Source organism: Salvia splendens, chromosome 14 (genome assembly GCF_004379255.2).
Source record: "Salvia splendens isolate huo1 chromosome 14, SspV2, whole genome shotgun sequence".
Lineage (NCBI taxonomy): Eukaryota > Viridiplantae > Streptophyta > Magnoliopsida > Lamiales > Lamiaceae > Salvia > Salvia splendens.
In genome coordinates this window covers 15,588,487-15,605,436 of record NC_056045.1, presented here as the reverse complement: position 1 = coordinate 15,605,436, position 16,950 = coordinate 15,588,487, and the positions used below count along the sequence as shown (strand labels likewise).

The 16,950-nt window shown below is 38.2% G+C and overlaps 2 protein-coding genes and 1 pseudogene across 5 annotated transcripts; all 3 read left to right on the top strand.

Moving 5' to 3' along the window:
- The first annotated feature begins 4,404 nt into the window (after window positions 1-4,404).
- On the top strand, window positions 4,405-5,438 carry LOC121765262 (annotated as a pseudogene).
- A 137-nt stretch (window positions 5,439-5,575) lies between these two features.
- LOC121765260 lies at window positions 5,576-11,579 on the top strand. 3 transcript variants are annotated; one of them, XM_042161343.1, is made up of 3 exons: window positions 5,576-9,504; window positions 10,024-10,145; window positions 11,478-11,579. In XM_042161343.1, the coding sequence occupies exon 1, from the start codon at window positions 5,777-5,779 to the stop codon at window positions 8,768-8,770; it is 2,994 nt and encodes a 997-aa protein (XP_042017277.1). In that variant the 5' UTR covers window positions 5,576-5,776; the 3' UTR covers window positions 8,771-9,504; window positions 10,024-10,145; window positions 11,478-11,579. The 3 variants fall into 3 exon arrangements, with proteins under 3 accessions (XP_042017277.1, XP_042017276.1, XP_042017275.1); XM_042161342.1 differs by having other exon boundaries at window positions 5,576-9,526; XM_042161341.1 differs by having other exon boundaries at window positions 5,576-10,145.
- On the top strand, window positions 10,699-15,040 carry LOC121765261 (rab escort protein 1-like). 2 transcript variants are annotated; one of them, XM_042161344.1, is made up of 7 exons: window positions 10,699-11,577; window positions 12,254-12,293; window positions 12,411-12,648; window positions 12,728-12,803; window positions 13,036-13,231; window positions 14,269-14,339; window positions 14,523-15,040. In XM_042161344.1, the coding sequence occupies exons 2-7, from the start codon at window positions 12,264-12,266 to the stop codon at window positions 14,620-14,622; spliced, it is 711 nt and encodes a 236-aa protein (XP_042017278.1). In that variant the 5' UTR covers window positions 10,699-11,577; window positions 12,254-12,263; the 3' UTR covers window positions 14,623-15,040. The 2 variants fall into 2 exon arrangements, with proteins under 2 accessions (XP_042017278.1, XP_042017279.1); XM_042161345.1 differs by lacking the exon at window positions 10,699-11,577 and adding an exon at window positions 11,639-12,178.
- The last annotated feature ends 1,910 nt before the right edge of the window (window positions 15,041-16,950 follow it).

Below are 16,950 nucleotides of genomic sequence, written 5' to 3'. Positions count from 1 at the left end.
ACATCATGTATTTCACGTATTAACCATAAACATAATGGATCAGAAACTTACCTTTATGATCCATAGCGGAAGCGATTGGGGGAGGCGGAGAGAACTTCCTCGGACTTTGGTGTAGTGGCGCAACTCCAAGGATTTATTTTTCTCTCTTTCCCTCGTTTATGTGTTCTCTGTAATGTGTGTGATTTGATAGGATCACCACACTTGTATTTATAGGCAGAGAGAGGACAAAACCCTAATTATCAAAAATTATAGCCCTTTCCATCAAAGTGGCTATATAATAAGATGGACGATTCTTTTATATTAATATACTTACTAATTTGATCCAAATCATATGAAATATATAGTCAAATCGGTAATGACTAATTGCTCAATAATATGAATCAATCTTTGTGGTCACACCCATATATATATTCTCATTTGATTGCCTACATAATGCTAATCAAATAGTTATATATATACACGTATATTTTCCTAATTAATAGAAATCAAATATTCTATTTATGGTGATCGAGTACTAATTGATTTTGTCAATTAAATGGCTAACTAATCACATACTAAGAAACGTCCCATTCAAATATATATTAATAGCTAATTGATAGCTAATTAGGGAAAAATGTGTCTTGTACCAAATTTATGTATTATATTAAAAATCCAATTCTATTTAGGATTCTATCACATGTCACATATGTGAGACATAAAACTTACATATCTTTCCAGCACGGATGTTAAGAAATAGATAAGATTAATATGTGAAGTGAAGAGATAAAGTAAGAATGATGAGGAGAGATCAAAGTAAAAGAGATGAAAAAGTATGAGAAAGTGTATTGCTTTTTTTTTTTATCAAATATAGAAATGACTTTATTATGTTGAAATGTCCCAAAAATGAATACAACTCTATTAACATGGAATGGAGGGATCACTTAACTTCATATAGTATTTAGTAAAACATGATTTTGGGCTTGATTTAATTAAATGAAGCAATAAATCAAATTAAATAAGAAAAACATACTAAAGCAAATAAATATGGTTTTGAATTCAGATAGACCAAGAGCATTCTAGGAATAAAATTTCACGACTTCAGTTTATAAAATAATAATTATAGATTCAAAACATGATTACAAGTTACTAGAGCGAGTCACACAAATATTCTCGTACCTAGAGTTCCATGGAAGATGGATGAAGTAGAAATTGTTGAATTTTGAGATATAAACTTGCCGGACGAAAATTATACGGAAAAAACAAGGAGAAAATTACACGGAAACAAAACAAGGAGAAAATTACATGGAAACAACTGAAAAATTACACGGAAAAACTTATGGAAAACGGTAAGCCGAGTCGATGAGTCATTTTTCCGCAAGACGAGATACGCCATGTAGTGCTCTCGAGTTAGCGTGTAGTCCCAAAAGGTGAAACAACTTTATCTCTAAAGTAGCAGCACCGCTAGCAGCAGAGCTCCGCCGAACGGGAGTGAGGCGAGGGTAGAGCTTCGACAGGAAGATTATGTAGAGAAGGAGAGAGCGTGTATGCAAGAATGCTTGAGTTTGTTGTGTAAAGAATGCAAGGGATGCATGTCTATTTATAGGCCAAGTCCACCCGCAGGGGTTGCTGGAGTCAACAGACATAATGTCTGCCATCAAGGCCATTAACCGTAACCGCCGGGGGTTACTGACTGTTGCACTAGCCGTTTGGAGCTGAAGAGACACGATGCATCCGGACACACTAAACGACGGGATACACCGTGGACCGTCGGGGACATTATGTCTCCCGCTATGAGTCGGGGTCCAACGGCACACGACACACGGTGCGCGGCTCGCGGGCGGGCAGCGGCTGCGCGCGCGTGTGGGCTCTGTCACCCGTCTTATTCCAAGATAATTATTACACATAATAATGCATCTTATTAAATACTTCATCAAAGAAGTTTATCATCGCCGATGTGGGATAATTAACACTCAGTTAATTAATCCCTTAGTTTTTCTCATAGCTCATTTCTAGCTTTATTGTGACTAACTTTAATATATTATTTCTCACTCACCGTGAATCGGATTTGAGAAAATGAATATACTACGGTCATCTACTCGGAACGTAGATCGGCGCTATTGCATTTAATTTCACAAAATTAAATGTCTTGTCACATTGTTATTAGTCAAAGTCATTTGACCAAGCACGATTCCAACAGAAATAAATTAGAAACTCTTAGATTGATAGAGAAAGTAGATTACTTAACTTAAGGTTGTCAATCAAAAGAAAGTAACACCAAACAGATTATAAAACCCTTAGTTCATACACCCTTTGTTTGTCAAGCAACCATAAACATTATCGCATAGAATTGAACAAAGTAAATGAAATATTTGGATATCAAAACTAATATTTATATAATTATGATGTGTTACTCGTAATCCCTATAATTTATACTTCATTTGTCCCTGAAGAGTATGCACTATTTCCTTTTTCGTCCGTCCCGAAAGAGTATGAACACTCCAAGTTTGGAAACTCTCTTCTCTCTAATGAGGTGTGACCCATTCTCCATTAACAATACTTAAAAAACTTTCTCTATCTCTCTTTCTCTTACTTTACTAATAATGGATTAAAAACCGTGACGAACCCAAAGTTCATACTCTTTGGAGACGGAGGGAATAGTACAGTTTAATTGCCCATGAGAAAGTAACAGAAATTATACTAAAAAGTCTAGACATTAAAATAACAATTAGATAAAAACCCGAAAAGAAGAATCTTGAAGCTTTTCTCCGTATTCTCTTGTCTTGATCTAACTCCAATAGTGAATGAATGATTATAGAGTGATTTGATGGAATGGTAGTGTAAATATGTGGAATTGGGAGATGAATTCTAGACCTCTTCATTGATGCATTATGGGAAGTATTGATAAACTTGATCCTTTAACTTGGTAAAATTTAAACTCCAAAAGGCAAGAATTGACTCGACTTAGGGCTGCTTTCATTCGCCGCACGATTTCAGTTGATTGCTGACTACTCTCGTCATTCTCCATGGCATGCTCGGTGGAGCACTAACTCATTTTCGGTGGATTGTTGGACAAGCTGTCTTGCTTAGACGATTTTTGTAATGGGTCGTTGGACCTTCGATATCCGTGACTGAGTCGTTGATGCAGTTTTTCAATTAGTAAAGTAAGAGAAAAGTAGAAAGAAACAATAATTAAAGTATTGTCTCACCTCATTAGAGAGAAAAAAAGTTTCCAAATTTAGAAAATGCATATTCTTGTGGGACGGATGAAGTACATATATAACATTTAAAACAAGTCAAATCTAGGTCTCAAAAACATGCAAAATCCTTGTTGATGTGTATCACATTTACATGATTTTTTACCCTTGTTTTTATACCCTTTTAAGTATATAGACTCATTATGTTGTAAGTTTGCTATTGTAAGTAGTAACCGAAAAAAAATGGACGAAGGTGAGAAGGTACATAGTAATCAACTTAGAAAGATGATATCCAAATGCACGTCTCGACCGAGGTTCGACAAAAAAAGTTATGACCATTTTACGAAAATTGTGTACGACCAAAACTTGTACCAGATTGGTGACTCAAAAGGATAGAATCTACCACCCGACACGGTATATTGGCCTTTTAGCCACCTGGACATGTGAAAATCACGCCAAACGCCATATAGCTATAGCCTGTGTTCTGATTCATTTCCCACTTCAAATATAATGAATAGATGTTTGTTAGACAGCTACAAGAACATCTTAGTCCGACAACGAACCAACTCAAGAACTAAGCCACGGGTGCTTCCACACTAAGAGCATTCACAATGGCGGCGAGCGGCAAATCGGCGAGAAAAACGGCGAGCGCACGCCGATTTTCGGGCGCTGGCCGATGCCCTCGCCGATCGGCTGTCCGCCATTGCAGGCTCCCGATCGGCCAGCCGATTTTTATTTTTTTTATTTAATTTTCGAAACACTATATATACGTTATTTGCACAAGATATACAAGATCTTAGCTGACTGGAAGACGACAACTGACCATGTGGAGAAGAGGTATCTTCACTCAATGCTCGAGAGTATGCGGGTCGATTTGGATGCCGCAGCGACACAGTTGGGGGGCTCAGACGCGGGCGGCGACGACGGCGACAACGGCGGCGACGACGGCGACGAGTGAGGCGGAGGCAGTGGCTCGTGCGTGGAAGAGGGTTTTTTTTTAAAATTAATGTAATTTTTTAATTAATATATTTTTTTTAAATTTAAATGTTATTATTGAATTTTCCCGTATTTGTGTCGTAAATTTAATTCCGTATTTTGTGTGATTGGTAATTATTTATTTTTTATAATTTTGTTTATTGTCGCTAGCCTATTGCTTGTCCAGTTGATGTGGCGATGATGTGGCGATGATGTGGCAGGAGGAGTTTTTAAATGCTGATGATGTGATCGGAGGAGTTGTGGCTGGCCTATGGCTTGTCCAGAACTATTGGAGACGCTCTGACGAGAGTATCACTTAAGCTCATAATTCACCATCTTTATTCTTATTCTTCTTTCATTTTTTTCTCTTGATTAAAATCATATAGCATAAATAAAATGAAATTACAACCTAGTACTAAAAATGTACACTTGCGCTACTGAATTGTAGTCAAAATCGGAAGAAACGCACCGCAATCTACAAATCGGCAAATTATCAATCCGTAAAACCTCACTAATGGACGAAACTACGTCGTATCCGCCTATCGAGCCCTCCAATTTCGACCTTATTGTGGTCGGCACTGGCCTCCCGGAATCCATCGTCGCCGCCGCTGCCTCCGCCGCCGGAAAGACCGTCCTCCACCTCGATCCCAATCCCAATCCCAATCCCAATCCCAATCCCAATCTCCATCTCAAACCTCCGATGATGATGCCTCTATCCCTCTTGGGACTCGCCAGCTCTACTCCGACCTCGAAATCAAATCGCTCTCCTCCGAGCCACTCGACAATTCCAGAAAATGCAGCCTTGACTTGGTGGCCCCTCGCGCATTTCTCTGCGCCGATTCCATGATCGAATTGATTTTAAAAACGGGAATCAATCTGTACATGGAGTTCAAGAGCGTGGATGCGAGCTTCGTCAGCACCGGAGAGGGCAAATTGGAGAGTGTGCCTGATTCCCGGAGCGCAATTTTTAAGAGTCTGTTGCATGCATGATCATTCATGCGTAAAATGCATGCAACACAAGATAGCGAGCTATAAAGGAAGTCGTTGGAAGTTGGGAGTTAAGTAGGAGTTAGTTGCTGTGTAACTAACTCAAGCCAGCTGGCAATCATCACGTGAGATATGACGTGTTGCAGCCAATAAGAGTCGAGCACGTGGATGTTAGTTAGTTAAGTGAGCTAAGATGAACAGTATAAGTAGAGGAGTTGCTTATTTCTTTCGGTTATGTCGAGTATAGTGTTGAATTGTAAATCGGAGCTTAGATCGTGGATCTAGTTCCTCCTCTTCGTTTGATTGTTTCTATCGTGTAAACTTCTTGTTGATTCAATAATACGATCCTCGATTGTTCATTCAAGAGTTGCTTTGCGTATTATCGCTGAGTTCGGCAATGCCGAACTAAGAGAGGGAGACCGAGAAGAAGTCACTGAGTTCGGCAGTGACGAGCTAAGATAGGAAGACCGCGAAGAAGTCACTGAGTTCGGCAGTGACGAGCTAAGATAGGAAGACCGCGAAGAAGTCACTGAGTTCGGCAGTGGCGAGCTAAAATAGGGAAGCTACGAGCTCGGATCGTAACAAGTGGTATCCAGAGCAGTCGATCTCCGGAAACTGGAACGGTGACGCGAGGCGCTGAAATGGAGAAGAAAATGGCGGAATTGATGGATCAGAAGTTAAGTGAGCGTGATCAAGTCATTCATGAGCAGGAAATCCAAATTTTGGAATTGAGGCAAGCAATCGCTACGATTAAATTGCAGAATCAGAAAAACAACGCAGCAATGGATAATGGTGAAGGAAGTAGCGAAGGAAAATCAGATTGGGGAAGATCTACTCGATATGAGTTTCCTAAATTTGATGGTGAAGGATTTGAAGGTTGGATGATGAGAGCTGAATATTTTTTTCAAGTAGCAAGGGTACCAGAGGCGGAGAAAGTAAAGGTAGCAGCAATTCATATGGAAGGAAAAGCTCTCCAATGGCATAGAGGATTTTTGACTCTACATGGAAATGAGGCGTATGTTGATTGGAGATATTACATCTCGTGCGTAGCAGCTCGCTTTGGAGCTCATGCTTTTGAGGATCCGCTTGCAGATCTGAGGAATCTCAAACAAAAAGGTACGCTACAATCATACATGGATACTTTTGATGAGTTGTATCCGAGAGCTAGTATAAGAGAGGATCAAGCACTTAGTTTTTTCTTATCTGGACTTATTGATGAACTACAAATGCCAGTGAGAATGTTTAAACCTAAGAGCTTGGCTGAGGCTTACTCATTAGCTAAATTGCAAGAACTAACTGTGAAGGCTTTAGGAATTAAGCCTAAGGTGATGCAGAGTAATGTGTATTCTAATAGCAGTTATTACTCGAGTAGTAAGCCCCTGGCAGTCACCACTAATAGTAAACCTGTGGTGAATACTAACAATTGGAGTGGAGGTAATAAGGAGCCTAATCGTTTGGGTGGTGTTAGAGCTAGCACTAATCTATCACCCAAAGAAATGGATGAAAAAAGAGCTAGGAAGGAGTGTTTCTGGTGCACTGAAAAATTCACTCCTAATCATCAATGTTCTAAGAGGAAATTTTATGTTATACAACTGATTGAGCTGGGAGACACAGCAGAAAGTGAGGAACAAGCAGATTTGGCAGATGAAACAAGGGCTGGTGAAGAACCGGATCTCCAGCTGTCTTTACATGCTGTTTGGGGTAAGAATGGACCTCAACTGATGAGGATTAGGGGAATCTGTCAGAAAAAGGCTTTAAAGATCTTAATTGATACTGGGAGTACTCATAACTTCTTGAGTTCCAGAGTAGCTAAAAAGATTAAGTGTGAACTCACTGCAGTGAGCTCTAAGGCTGTAGAGGTTGCTAATGGACAACTACTGCAATGCAATCAGAAATGTAGTAGCCTTGAGTGGGAAATGCAGGGAGCAACATTTCAAGCTGAGGTCTATCTTATTCATTTAGAAACTTATGATTTGATATTGGGTGGTGCTTGGTTGTCTACCTTGGGTGAGATTACATGGGATTTCAACAAGCTGACTATGCAATTCAAATTATCTGGTGCGGTTGTGAAGTTGCAAGGAGAGCTATGGTCACCAAAATCTGATCAATTACATTGTTTACATATCTGCAACCTGCAAGAAAAAGATGAAAATGAAAGAAAGATCAGCCAGCTGATGCCTTCAATAGAAGAGGAAATTTCCTTCTGTTATGAGATCAGTACAGAGGAAATATGGCCAGAACTTAAACTGATATTGGATGAGAATGAAGCCATATTTGCAGAGCCAAGTTCATTACCACCACCGGGGGAGCAAGATCACAAAATCATTTTGAAAGAGGGGTCTAATGCTGTCAACATAAGGCCCTATAAATATGCTTCCAAACAGAAAGATATCATTGAAACTATGATTGATGAAATGCTGAAATCTGGAGTTATAAGGCATAGTGAGAGTTCCTTTGCTAGCCCTATTGTTTTAGTCAAGAAGAAGGACTCATCATGGCGCATGTGTGTGACTTGCCAAAGATATAAACCAAGCACTACTTCCCCGGCTGGATTACTTCAACCCCTGCCTATGCCTGCTGCAATTTTTACTGATATCACTATGGATTTCATAGAGGCTTTACCTACTTCGCATGGAAAAGACACTATATTTGTGGTGGTAGATCGGTTGAGTAAGTATGCTCATTTTATGGCTTTGTCCCATCCTTTTACAGCCAAGAAAGTAGCAGAAATATTCATGGATTTTGTTTTCAAATTACATGGCATGCCTGCTAAAATTGTGAGTGATCGAGGTGCTGTGTTTGTGGGAGCTTTCTGGAAGGAGTTTATGACTTTATTGGGTGTGGAATTGCTATATTCTACAGCCTATCACCCTGAGACCGATGGACAATCTGAGGTTGTTAATAGATGTTTACAATGTTATTTGAGATGCTCTATGGGAGAGAAACCACACTCTTGGGTTCAATGGCTGGGATTAGCCGAATATTGGTACAACACTACTTATCACTCGAGTATTCGGATGACTCCCTTTGAAGCATTATATGGATTTCCACCTCCTTTACATGTCCCATACCTACCTGGGGATTCAGATATTGAAGCTATAGACATTGCTTTGAGAGATAGAGAGGAGATGATTGTCATATTAAAGAAAAATATTGAGAAAGCTGCAGCAAGAATGAAGAAACAAGCTGATCTTCATCGTTTTGACAGAGAGTTTCAGATTGGTGATTGGGTTTGGCTGAAGCTTCAAGACTATAGGCAGAAATCTATTCGGGGCAAACACCACAAGTTCGAAGCTAAGTTTTTTGGACCATATCAGATCGTGGATAGAATGGGGAAGGTAGCTTATAAGCTGAATTTACCCTCATCAGCTGCTATACATGATGTCTTTCATGTTTCATTACTGAAGCCCGCTGCACCTCCTCTCGGGCCTATTTCAGATCTACCATCTACATCTCATATCAATGATGCTATACCACAAGCGATTCTGGATAGAAAAATGGTGAAGCGACACAATCAAGCGGCTACAAAATGGCTGATCCATTGGAAAGATAGATCCCCTGCCGATGCTTCTTGGGAATTCGCGGACGTGATCACCGAGCGTTTCCCTTGGTTCCTTGAGGACAAGGAACCTTAAGTCGGGGGTATTGTTGCATGCATGATCATTCATGCGTAAAATGCATGCAACACAAGATAGCGAGCTATAAAGGAAGTCGTTGGAAGTTGGGAGTTAAGTAGGAGTTAGTTGCTGTGTAACTAACTCAAGCCAGCTGGCAATCATCACGTGAGATATGACGTGTTGCAGCCAATAAGAGTCGAGCACGTGGATGTTAGTTAGTTAAGTGAGCTAAGATGAACAGTATAAGTAGAGGAGTTGCTTATTTCTTTCGGTTATGTCGAGTATAGTGTTGAATTGTAAATCGGAGTTTAGATCGTGGATCTAGTTCCTCCTCTTCGTTTGATTGTTTCTATCGTGTAAACTTCTTGTTGATTCAATAATACGATCCTCGATTGTTCATTCAAGAGTTGCTTTGCGTATTATCGCTGAGTTCGGCAATGCCGAACTAAGAGAGGGAGACCGAGAAGAAGTCACTGAGTTCGGCAGTGACGAGCTAAGATAGGAAGACCGCGAAGAAGTCACTGAGTTCGGCAGTGACGAGCTAAGATAGGAAGACCGCGAAGAAGTCACTGAGTTCGGCAGTGGCGAGCTAAAATAGGGAAGCTACGAGCTCGGATCGTAACAGAGTCGGAGCTTGCTGGGGCCGGAGAAGTATCAGTTGATGAACTTCTTCAAGCACGTGCAGGGAATTTTCGCGAACGGGTCCGAGGAAGATTTGTAGATTCCATTTGTGGAGTTCTTAGCCAAAAGGGGTTTGTCGCAAAAACTCAAATCGTATACATCAATTCCTCAGTCATATCTTTATTTTTCCTCTTTTACTTATAGTTTCTCTATTTATGGTAAAGTTTTTGAAATTATATGTGTGCTTGTTTTCTTAATGTGCATGTTTATTTTGATTGCTCTGATTATAGGCTAAATTGAACCCTCAATTAACTGACCAAATTCGCTTTTGATATTCTCACCTCTTTCTAGATCGGTATGTTTTACGACATTGCTTGATATAGGTAGCGGATTGTACTTTCCAGTCTCCATGTGACAAGAAAGTTCTGCTTTATTAGTCCAACCAAATCCAAAACATTACGTAGTGGTTAAATTTGATTGCGATTGTTTTGCATAAGAACAGGATAGGTTTGATAAGTCTTTATCAGCCGTTCAGAATTCCTTCTTATGGTCACTGATTTATTCATATGCACATATGTTTCTTACCATTTAACAATTGCCTTGCTATGTACTGGTTTGTAGTCTTCTTAACTTGCCATAACTTTTTCCAGGATTATATTGTTCACTATAGCCTGGGCTGATCATGATCAGGAAAACTTGGAGTTGTGTAAAGATGTTATCAGTACTAAAGTGGGATAAGTTGGCTTGCTCTTTACCACTCATCCATTGGAAGGTCAGTTCTTGCTTTAAAGAGTGATCTTGCAATCATAGAAGAACAGTTCATATTCCAGAAAGCTAATTCTTACGCATAAACTTTTTCTTACCTCATGACAGAGTCATTAAATCTGAATATGATCTATAAAGCATGCCTCAAATAGTAAGACAGAGAGTTAGTGCTTGCCATCTTGTTGCAGTAGTAGTGATGCTGCTGCAAAATATTTTGTTGTTTACCACTTTGGGCTTTTGCCTTTTTGTAGGAATTTACTGTGCAAGCAGTTTATAGTGCAACAATGTATTTATGGCATGGTAGATGATCTAGCTAGTTCCTTAACCTGTCATTCATTGTCAAGTTGTGGATAAGTGTCTGATATTTGGTCTTATTAAGTCAGCCTAAGATTCTGGATGTTTAGTATTAGAAATCTGTTTCTTTAGAAGGCTGTAAATTCCCTAGTGGACCTTGTAATCTTACCCATATTTTTCAAGCAGATTCCATATTCCTAAATTATAATTTATGAACTTTTCTTTTGTTATTTCAGTTGTATGCATTGCCAATTAGATAGAGGGAAAATCAAAAGGGAGCTATTTTCAGTCTGCAGCGCACTTCCATATGTTTTTCCATATGAAAATTCTGAAATGTAGAGAAACTGAGAAAGTGGGTTCTATAGAGTGCAGACTATAATATATATAGTCAAGTCTTCTAGATATAAACAGGCTAACTTGCCATGTTGTGAATTCCTGAGAAGTGAGAACATATGTAAATGATCTTTTCCCATGACACAAACCCTTTGCATGTGGGATAGCTATTGTTTGAAGGCTAATGTCTCCTTTAAAAATTGCCATCTGACATTGTTTAGAGTTCTTGTTTGGCATCCATCAAGTAGTTGTTTGACCTGCTTTGAAATAGAACTTGATTGTAAGACAAGCCCTTTTTATGCGAGACCTCGTGTTTGTTTTACAGTGTCTTTGGCTGCATTGTTGTTTTGCATTTAATTTCATGCCCAAAGTAGATCTGATTTCCACCTCTCCATTTGCTATATTCTTATTTCAATGCCCTGTCTGTCCCTCTTAACTATCATTCTTTTTCCAAATTGCTGGGTAGTTCTTTGCTTTCTGACGTCTTGTCATCATTCAATAACCAACCAGATAGCGTAATTGGCGAATTAATTGGTAGTCACTATGTATACTCATTATTTGTACTGGGAGTTAGGGTGCGTCTTTACCAATATAAACTAACTAGTATTAGGTTACTTTGCAACTTCAGATGATATAGTTAAAATAAGTATTAGCTCATAGAATCAAAGGATGTGAAGACCTTAATTAGAAAGTTTTTTCTCGACCTTTTTAGGTTTCCTAATGCAAATGGTGCCGTAATATACCCTATTTATGGCCAAGGGGAACTTTCTCAAGCTTTTTGTCGTCGTGCTGCTGTCAAGGGGTGCATTTATGTAAGTATAGTTACCTCTGTTTGTCTTAGTTGATTGTTGCCATTTGGTATGTGTTTTCTTCTGTTGCTTGCTGATATTTTCTATGTGCAGATATTGTCTCTATCTTTGCCGTATTTTCTGATTCTGTTAATGCAGCACAAATCTTTTGTGCACTAGCTAGTCTAGCTTTTATTTGGTGCATTTTTTATTATGTTGCGTGATATTGGATACTTCAATACTTTCTCTGCTCATTTTGTGGTGTACAAAGGTAGAAGAAGACTAACATGCTTAAGAGTTTGTCGAATTGGTTATGTCGGATAGTATTGATGGAACGGTAAAAGTTAATCCAAGTTACATGTGGTTATCAATAATAAGTATTTATCCCTATAAAGTTATTTTGTATTCTAAGTTTCTTTAAAGGTTTGACAAACAATGACATAATTTTCGGCTTTTAGACGTCTTACTATTTTTTCTCCACGCATTTGTTATTCTCAGCTATACCTTTCTTGTTATATTTTCAAGACCCCCATTTCAATTTTATCAGGATTTATGTTGAAGTTATTAAGATTGCAATTCATGAACAATTCCTTTATTTGCATACACTATTGAGTCAGCTACCAATGTTAGACCTTTTATTTATTTTGCACTCTTTAGATAGTCCCTAATTTTTTTTTCATCTCTTTAATTTATTGTACAGGTTTTAAGGAATGCCTGTAATTGCTCTGCTCTTGGATAAGGTTCGAGTGATATCTGTTAGGTTTTATATGTCAAAATCAGAATTTTCACTGATGGGCAATTCCATATTATGAGCACATGTATGTTTATTCCCTTTTAGTAATGTGATTCTTTAACAGGATGGGCGTACCTATCAAGGTGTTAGATTAGCATCTGGCCAGGAGCTATCCAGTCCTCAGCTGATTCTTGCTCCTTCTTTCACGAATCCAACAACTTCACCTCATGCTGTAGAGGTGAAAATTTCTAATGATAAAAGCCCCTCAGATGCTGAAGGGAAGGTTGCCCGGGGAATTTGCATTGCCAAGAATTCTATAAAGCCAGAAGCTGCTAGTTGCCTGGTGTTCTTTCCTCCAAGATGTGAGCTTATTATATTCAATTGTGCTGATAATTGTCATTGTCAAACGAAACATGCCATGTGCTAATTTTTTTTATGTAGCTCTGTACCCAGAACAGATAACATCAGTCCGTGTATTACAGCTGAGCAGTAATGTGGGAGTTTGCCCCCCTAAGACGTAAGTATCTGTGAAGATTTAAAAAAAATGACCAAAGTCCCAAACATAATATGCTGTTTTTCTCTATTGACTCAGAGTTGCTTTCTTCTCACTTAGTCATGAAAATCTTAATTTATGACAGTCTTTTGAGAGAAGCTTTTTTACTGCTGCATTTGTATTCTTTTAACTTAAATAAATTTGTTTAAACTGGCAACTAGAGCATCTTACACTTGTTACTGTGTCTAAATTCCAGGTTTGTGACGTACCTGTCAGCTGTATGTGATGATGCTGTGGAAGGGAAGAAATTACTAAATGCAGCCATAAATGCTCTGTTCTCTATGGCTGTATCTTCATCACCTGAGAACAATGAGATAGATAATTTATGTGAGCACACAGAAGAAAAACCTTGTTTGCTTTGGAGCGCCTTGTACATTCAAGATCTGACTAAGGTTTCGTCTCTTGTACTTCACTTTTTTTCTTCGTAAAGTTTAATTCACTGTCTACAATTGTCTGCATTTGCTCCCAGTGAGCATTTTGAAGTAGTAGGCTTTTGAGTTTCCTACACGGTGGTCTAAATTTCAGGATATTGACTTTTATGATATTATGTATTATCAGTGTGCTGCAGTGTGGATAGGTCGTCAATTGTTACAAGTAGTAAACAATGGGACAAAGTAGGGCTGGCAATTTTCGACACGACACGATAATCCGACACGAATCCGCATGAAATTATTGGGTTGGGGTCAAGTCTTATTGGATCTGTGTCCTTATCGGGTTGACCCATTAAGAACCCGATAATTTCGGGTTGGGTTCGGGTCGGATGCGGGTCGGATACGGGTAACCCATTAAGAAATAATATTATTATTTTTATTATTATTTAAAAAAATATATATTACTTTAATGTTTTAATTTCTTATAAATTAGGTTTAAATAGTATAAAACGAATTTTAATTGTGTAAATTAGGTTAAAAATTAAGGTTTAATCGTGTAATATTAGGTTTTAATCGTGTAATATCAGGTTCGGGTTGTTATCGTGTCGTGTCAACCCATATTATATCGTGTCGATAACGGGTTCGTGTCGGGTGCGGGTCGTGTTCGGATTTGAAGGTAGCAGGTCGGGTTCGTGTTCGGATTTACAGTTTCCTTAACAGGTCGGGTTCAGGTTAGGCCTTATTGGGTTGAGTCATTATCAGGTTGACCCGATAACGACCCAATCCGCACGACTTGCCAGCCCTAGGACAAAGTGTAGTCTTTAGGCAAAGAAACACTTCCATCATTAGAATGATCATCCCATGTAATATCTTCACATGTGTTGGGTGTAAATATTTGTTCCGTCAAACATATAGCACATATAATTTAATGAATCGCATGTAAGGTCACCTTTCTGTTAGGTGATCCATGACACTTTCAGATTGAGACAGTGAGTGCGCAAAACTTTGAGAACTATGTTCCTTTAATCTTCATCTAATATGATTATCATTGATTGCAGTTTCACGGTGTTTATGACTCCATCAGGTTCACTCCGATTCCAGATGAGCATCTGCATTATGATGATAAAAGGTAATTTGTTCTCGAGTTTGATAACTGCCAAGGTTTGTAATTTGTGACATGTACTGAAACTGTTGTTAAAAACAAGTCCCTTACTTAAGCATGAGTAGCAAACCAATGATTTTTGTTACCTTGCATTTCTCTTTAATTCTTGCCAGTTAACTAGCTATGGCCATTTGGCTGTTCCTTTTGCAGCTCTTTAAAGAATTATTTCCAAACGAAGACTTTTTTCGCAGTGACAAGCGCATCTGAGGAGCATCTTGATGATGATGGGAACACTGAGTTGGATCCGTAGAGAAATATTCTTAAAAACTTATGGAGTGTTGTTATATACTGCCAAGCTGATACGAAGTGGCAGGTCTACAAGAGGGGAGATCGGGAGGTCGTTTGGCCGCCGAATCCGGAAGAATAGCAAGGAAGATTTGGAAGTTGTGGCTGGGCGGCAGCTTTTGTTAGGAAGATTTGCTTTCAATATCTCGGCAGCTTTGTTAGGAAGATTTGCTTTCATTTGTTTATTTCAATTTTCGCATAGTCTATAAATAGGAGCTCTTGTAGAGATATTGAATTATCTTGGAGAGATCATATTTAGGACGATTTCATATCGTAGGCCTCCTTGTGAGGATTAGGCCTCTGCGGAGGATTTCACTTTCTTGTTTACTTTTGTTCTTCTCAATTCCAGAATTAATAAAGCCGAGAGTTTTTCATTCCCAAAAGTTATTGTGATTCATTGTGGCAATTCAACAAACAATTGGTGTGTAAGTTGTGGTGTGTCCTTTCGTCGAGCACCCCTCGTGCTCCAGCAGGTTCTAACACAAGCCTGGTCCCAGTCCAGAGTGAAATACCCCGTGTCGTTGCTGCTCACTGATGTTCTAAATCTTGTCCCTTGCCTCAAGTGGGTATACAGTGATGCCCGGAAAGTACTTCAGTGGTGAAATTGAGGGGAATGCATCGTGCTCTGCGATGCTGGATGTGTGCTCATTGGGGAAAATGCATTTGCTACCGTATTCCAAATTAAGTGTTTGTGTTTTTCATGTTTAGTTTTCTTTTTTTGTTTCTTTTTATTTATTTAGCATAAAAAAAGTGACGCTTACAAGTTTTGATCATATTAGCCTAAGATCTCCTCGATTCATTAACATATAAAACAAGGTCAATAATGATTGTAGTGTTTTGTCAAATTCCTTACTATTTTTATATGACTAAAGTTCAATTTTGGTCCCTTACATTTACCCTAAAATTCTTTTTGGTCCCTTATATTAAGTTTGTGATTTTTTGATCCCTAACATATCGTTTTAGTACATTTTGGTCCAAAACATATTGTTTTGGTCCAAAACAATCATTTTCTATTAAAATTAACAGTTAAAATGTTTGATCAATTTAATAACTTAATTATAATTTAGGACTAAAGTCCAATTTTGGTCCTGTACATTTTCCATAATGTACCAAAACAATATGTTAGGGACCAAAAGACTACAAACTTAAAGTATGGGGCCAAAAAGAATTTTAGGATAAATATAAGGGACCAAAATTGGACTTTAGTCTTTTTATAACGACTACAAAAACTTGTACTATCAAATACTAGCTGATTAAATGTGATTAATGGATATAAGGCAAAATGTGATTATCCCTACAGCATTAACTCAAAATTAATAAACTCTAATCAACGTCACTACCATGCTTCCTCATACTTAATTTGTCATTTTCGACCACATATCACTTTCATTTTGCGGATTTATTACTCATTCACACAAAGCTAAACCATATTAAACATTTGCATACCCAATTCACTTGATACATAGAAAATCCAAACGTCGTAAATTTTATTTTAAAATGGGCTTGTAGGCTAACTTTCACCTAAATAGATATACGATACGATATACTCCATCCGTTTCAACTAAGTTGAGTCGTATTTATTTTTTGGATGTCCCAACTAAGTTGAGACAAAAAAAATAAAACATCCAATCACTTTTACTTTACTCTCTCTTTATCTACTTTTCAACATAATTTCTTAATCTCCGTGTCAATTAGTTTGGACTCAACTTAGTCGGGACGGAGGGAGTAGTATTATTGGAGGCTATCTATTGGTAAACTGAGTTGAACATGTTTAATTGGAAATAATCCCTTGAACAAAATTGTAGATTAGTGCATTGAGACCAATCATACTCAATTGTGGCATCATTCTGTAACATTAGTGGCACCATTCTTGAACTTGACTTTGGAAGTTAGGAGATAGTCTTTATGTTTTTCCCCTTCGTGTTTGAGGGTCTAATCAAGGAGGATGATACTTATCCACTTTCTTCTTTCCTTCGCATATAGCTTGAATGAATATGCTAACTTGTACGGATATAACACTCAAAATAGCAATAGCTTCAGATAGTATTTATCGAGGCTTCTTGATGGTTGTTTAGCAATATCACCAAGATTCCCTTCTCTTTCTTTATGCTCTTCAACTATTTCAAATGAAATAGCCTTAACAATTGAATGGTATAGAGTTTCAATACAAAAATATCATACTATTTTGGGTTAGTACAACCACGGTGATGGGAACATATGGCTTATGTTTCTTTTACACCGAATCGACCAAAAAATGACTTGGCCAAATTTTAACTTAGATGGACATTATCAA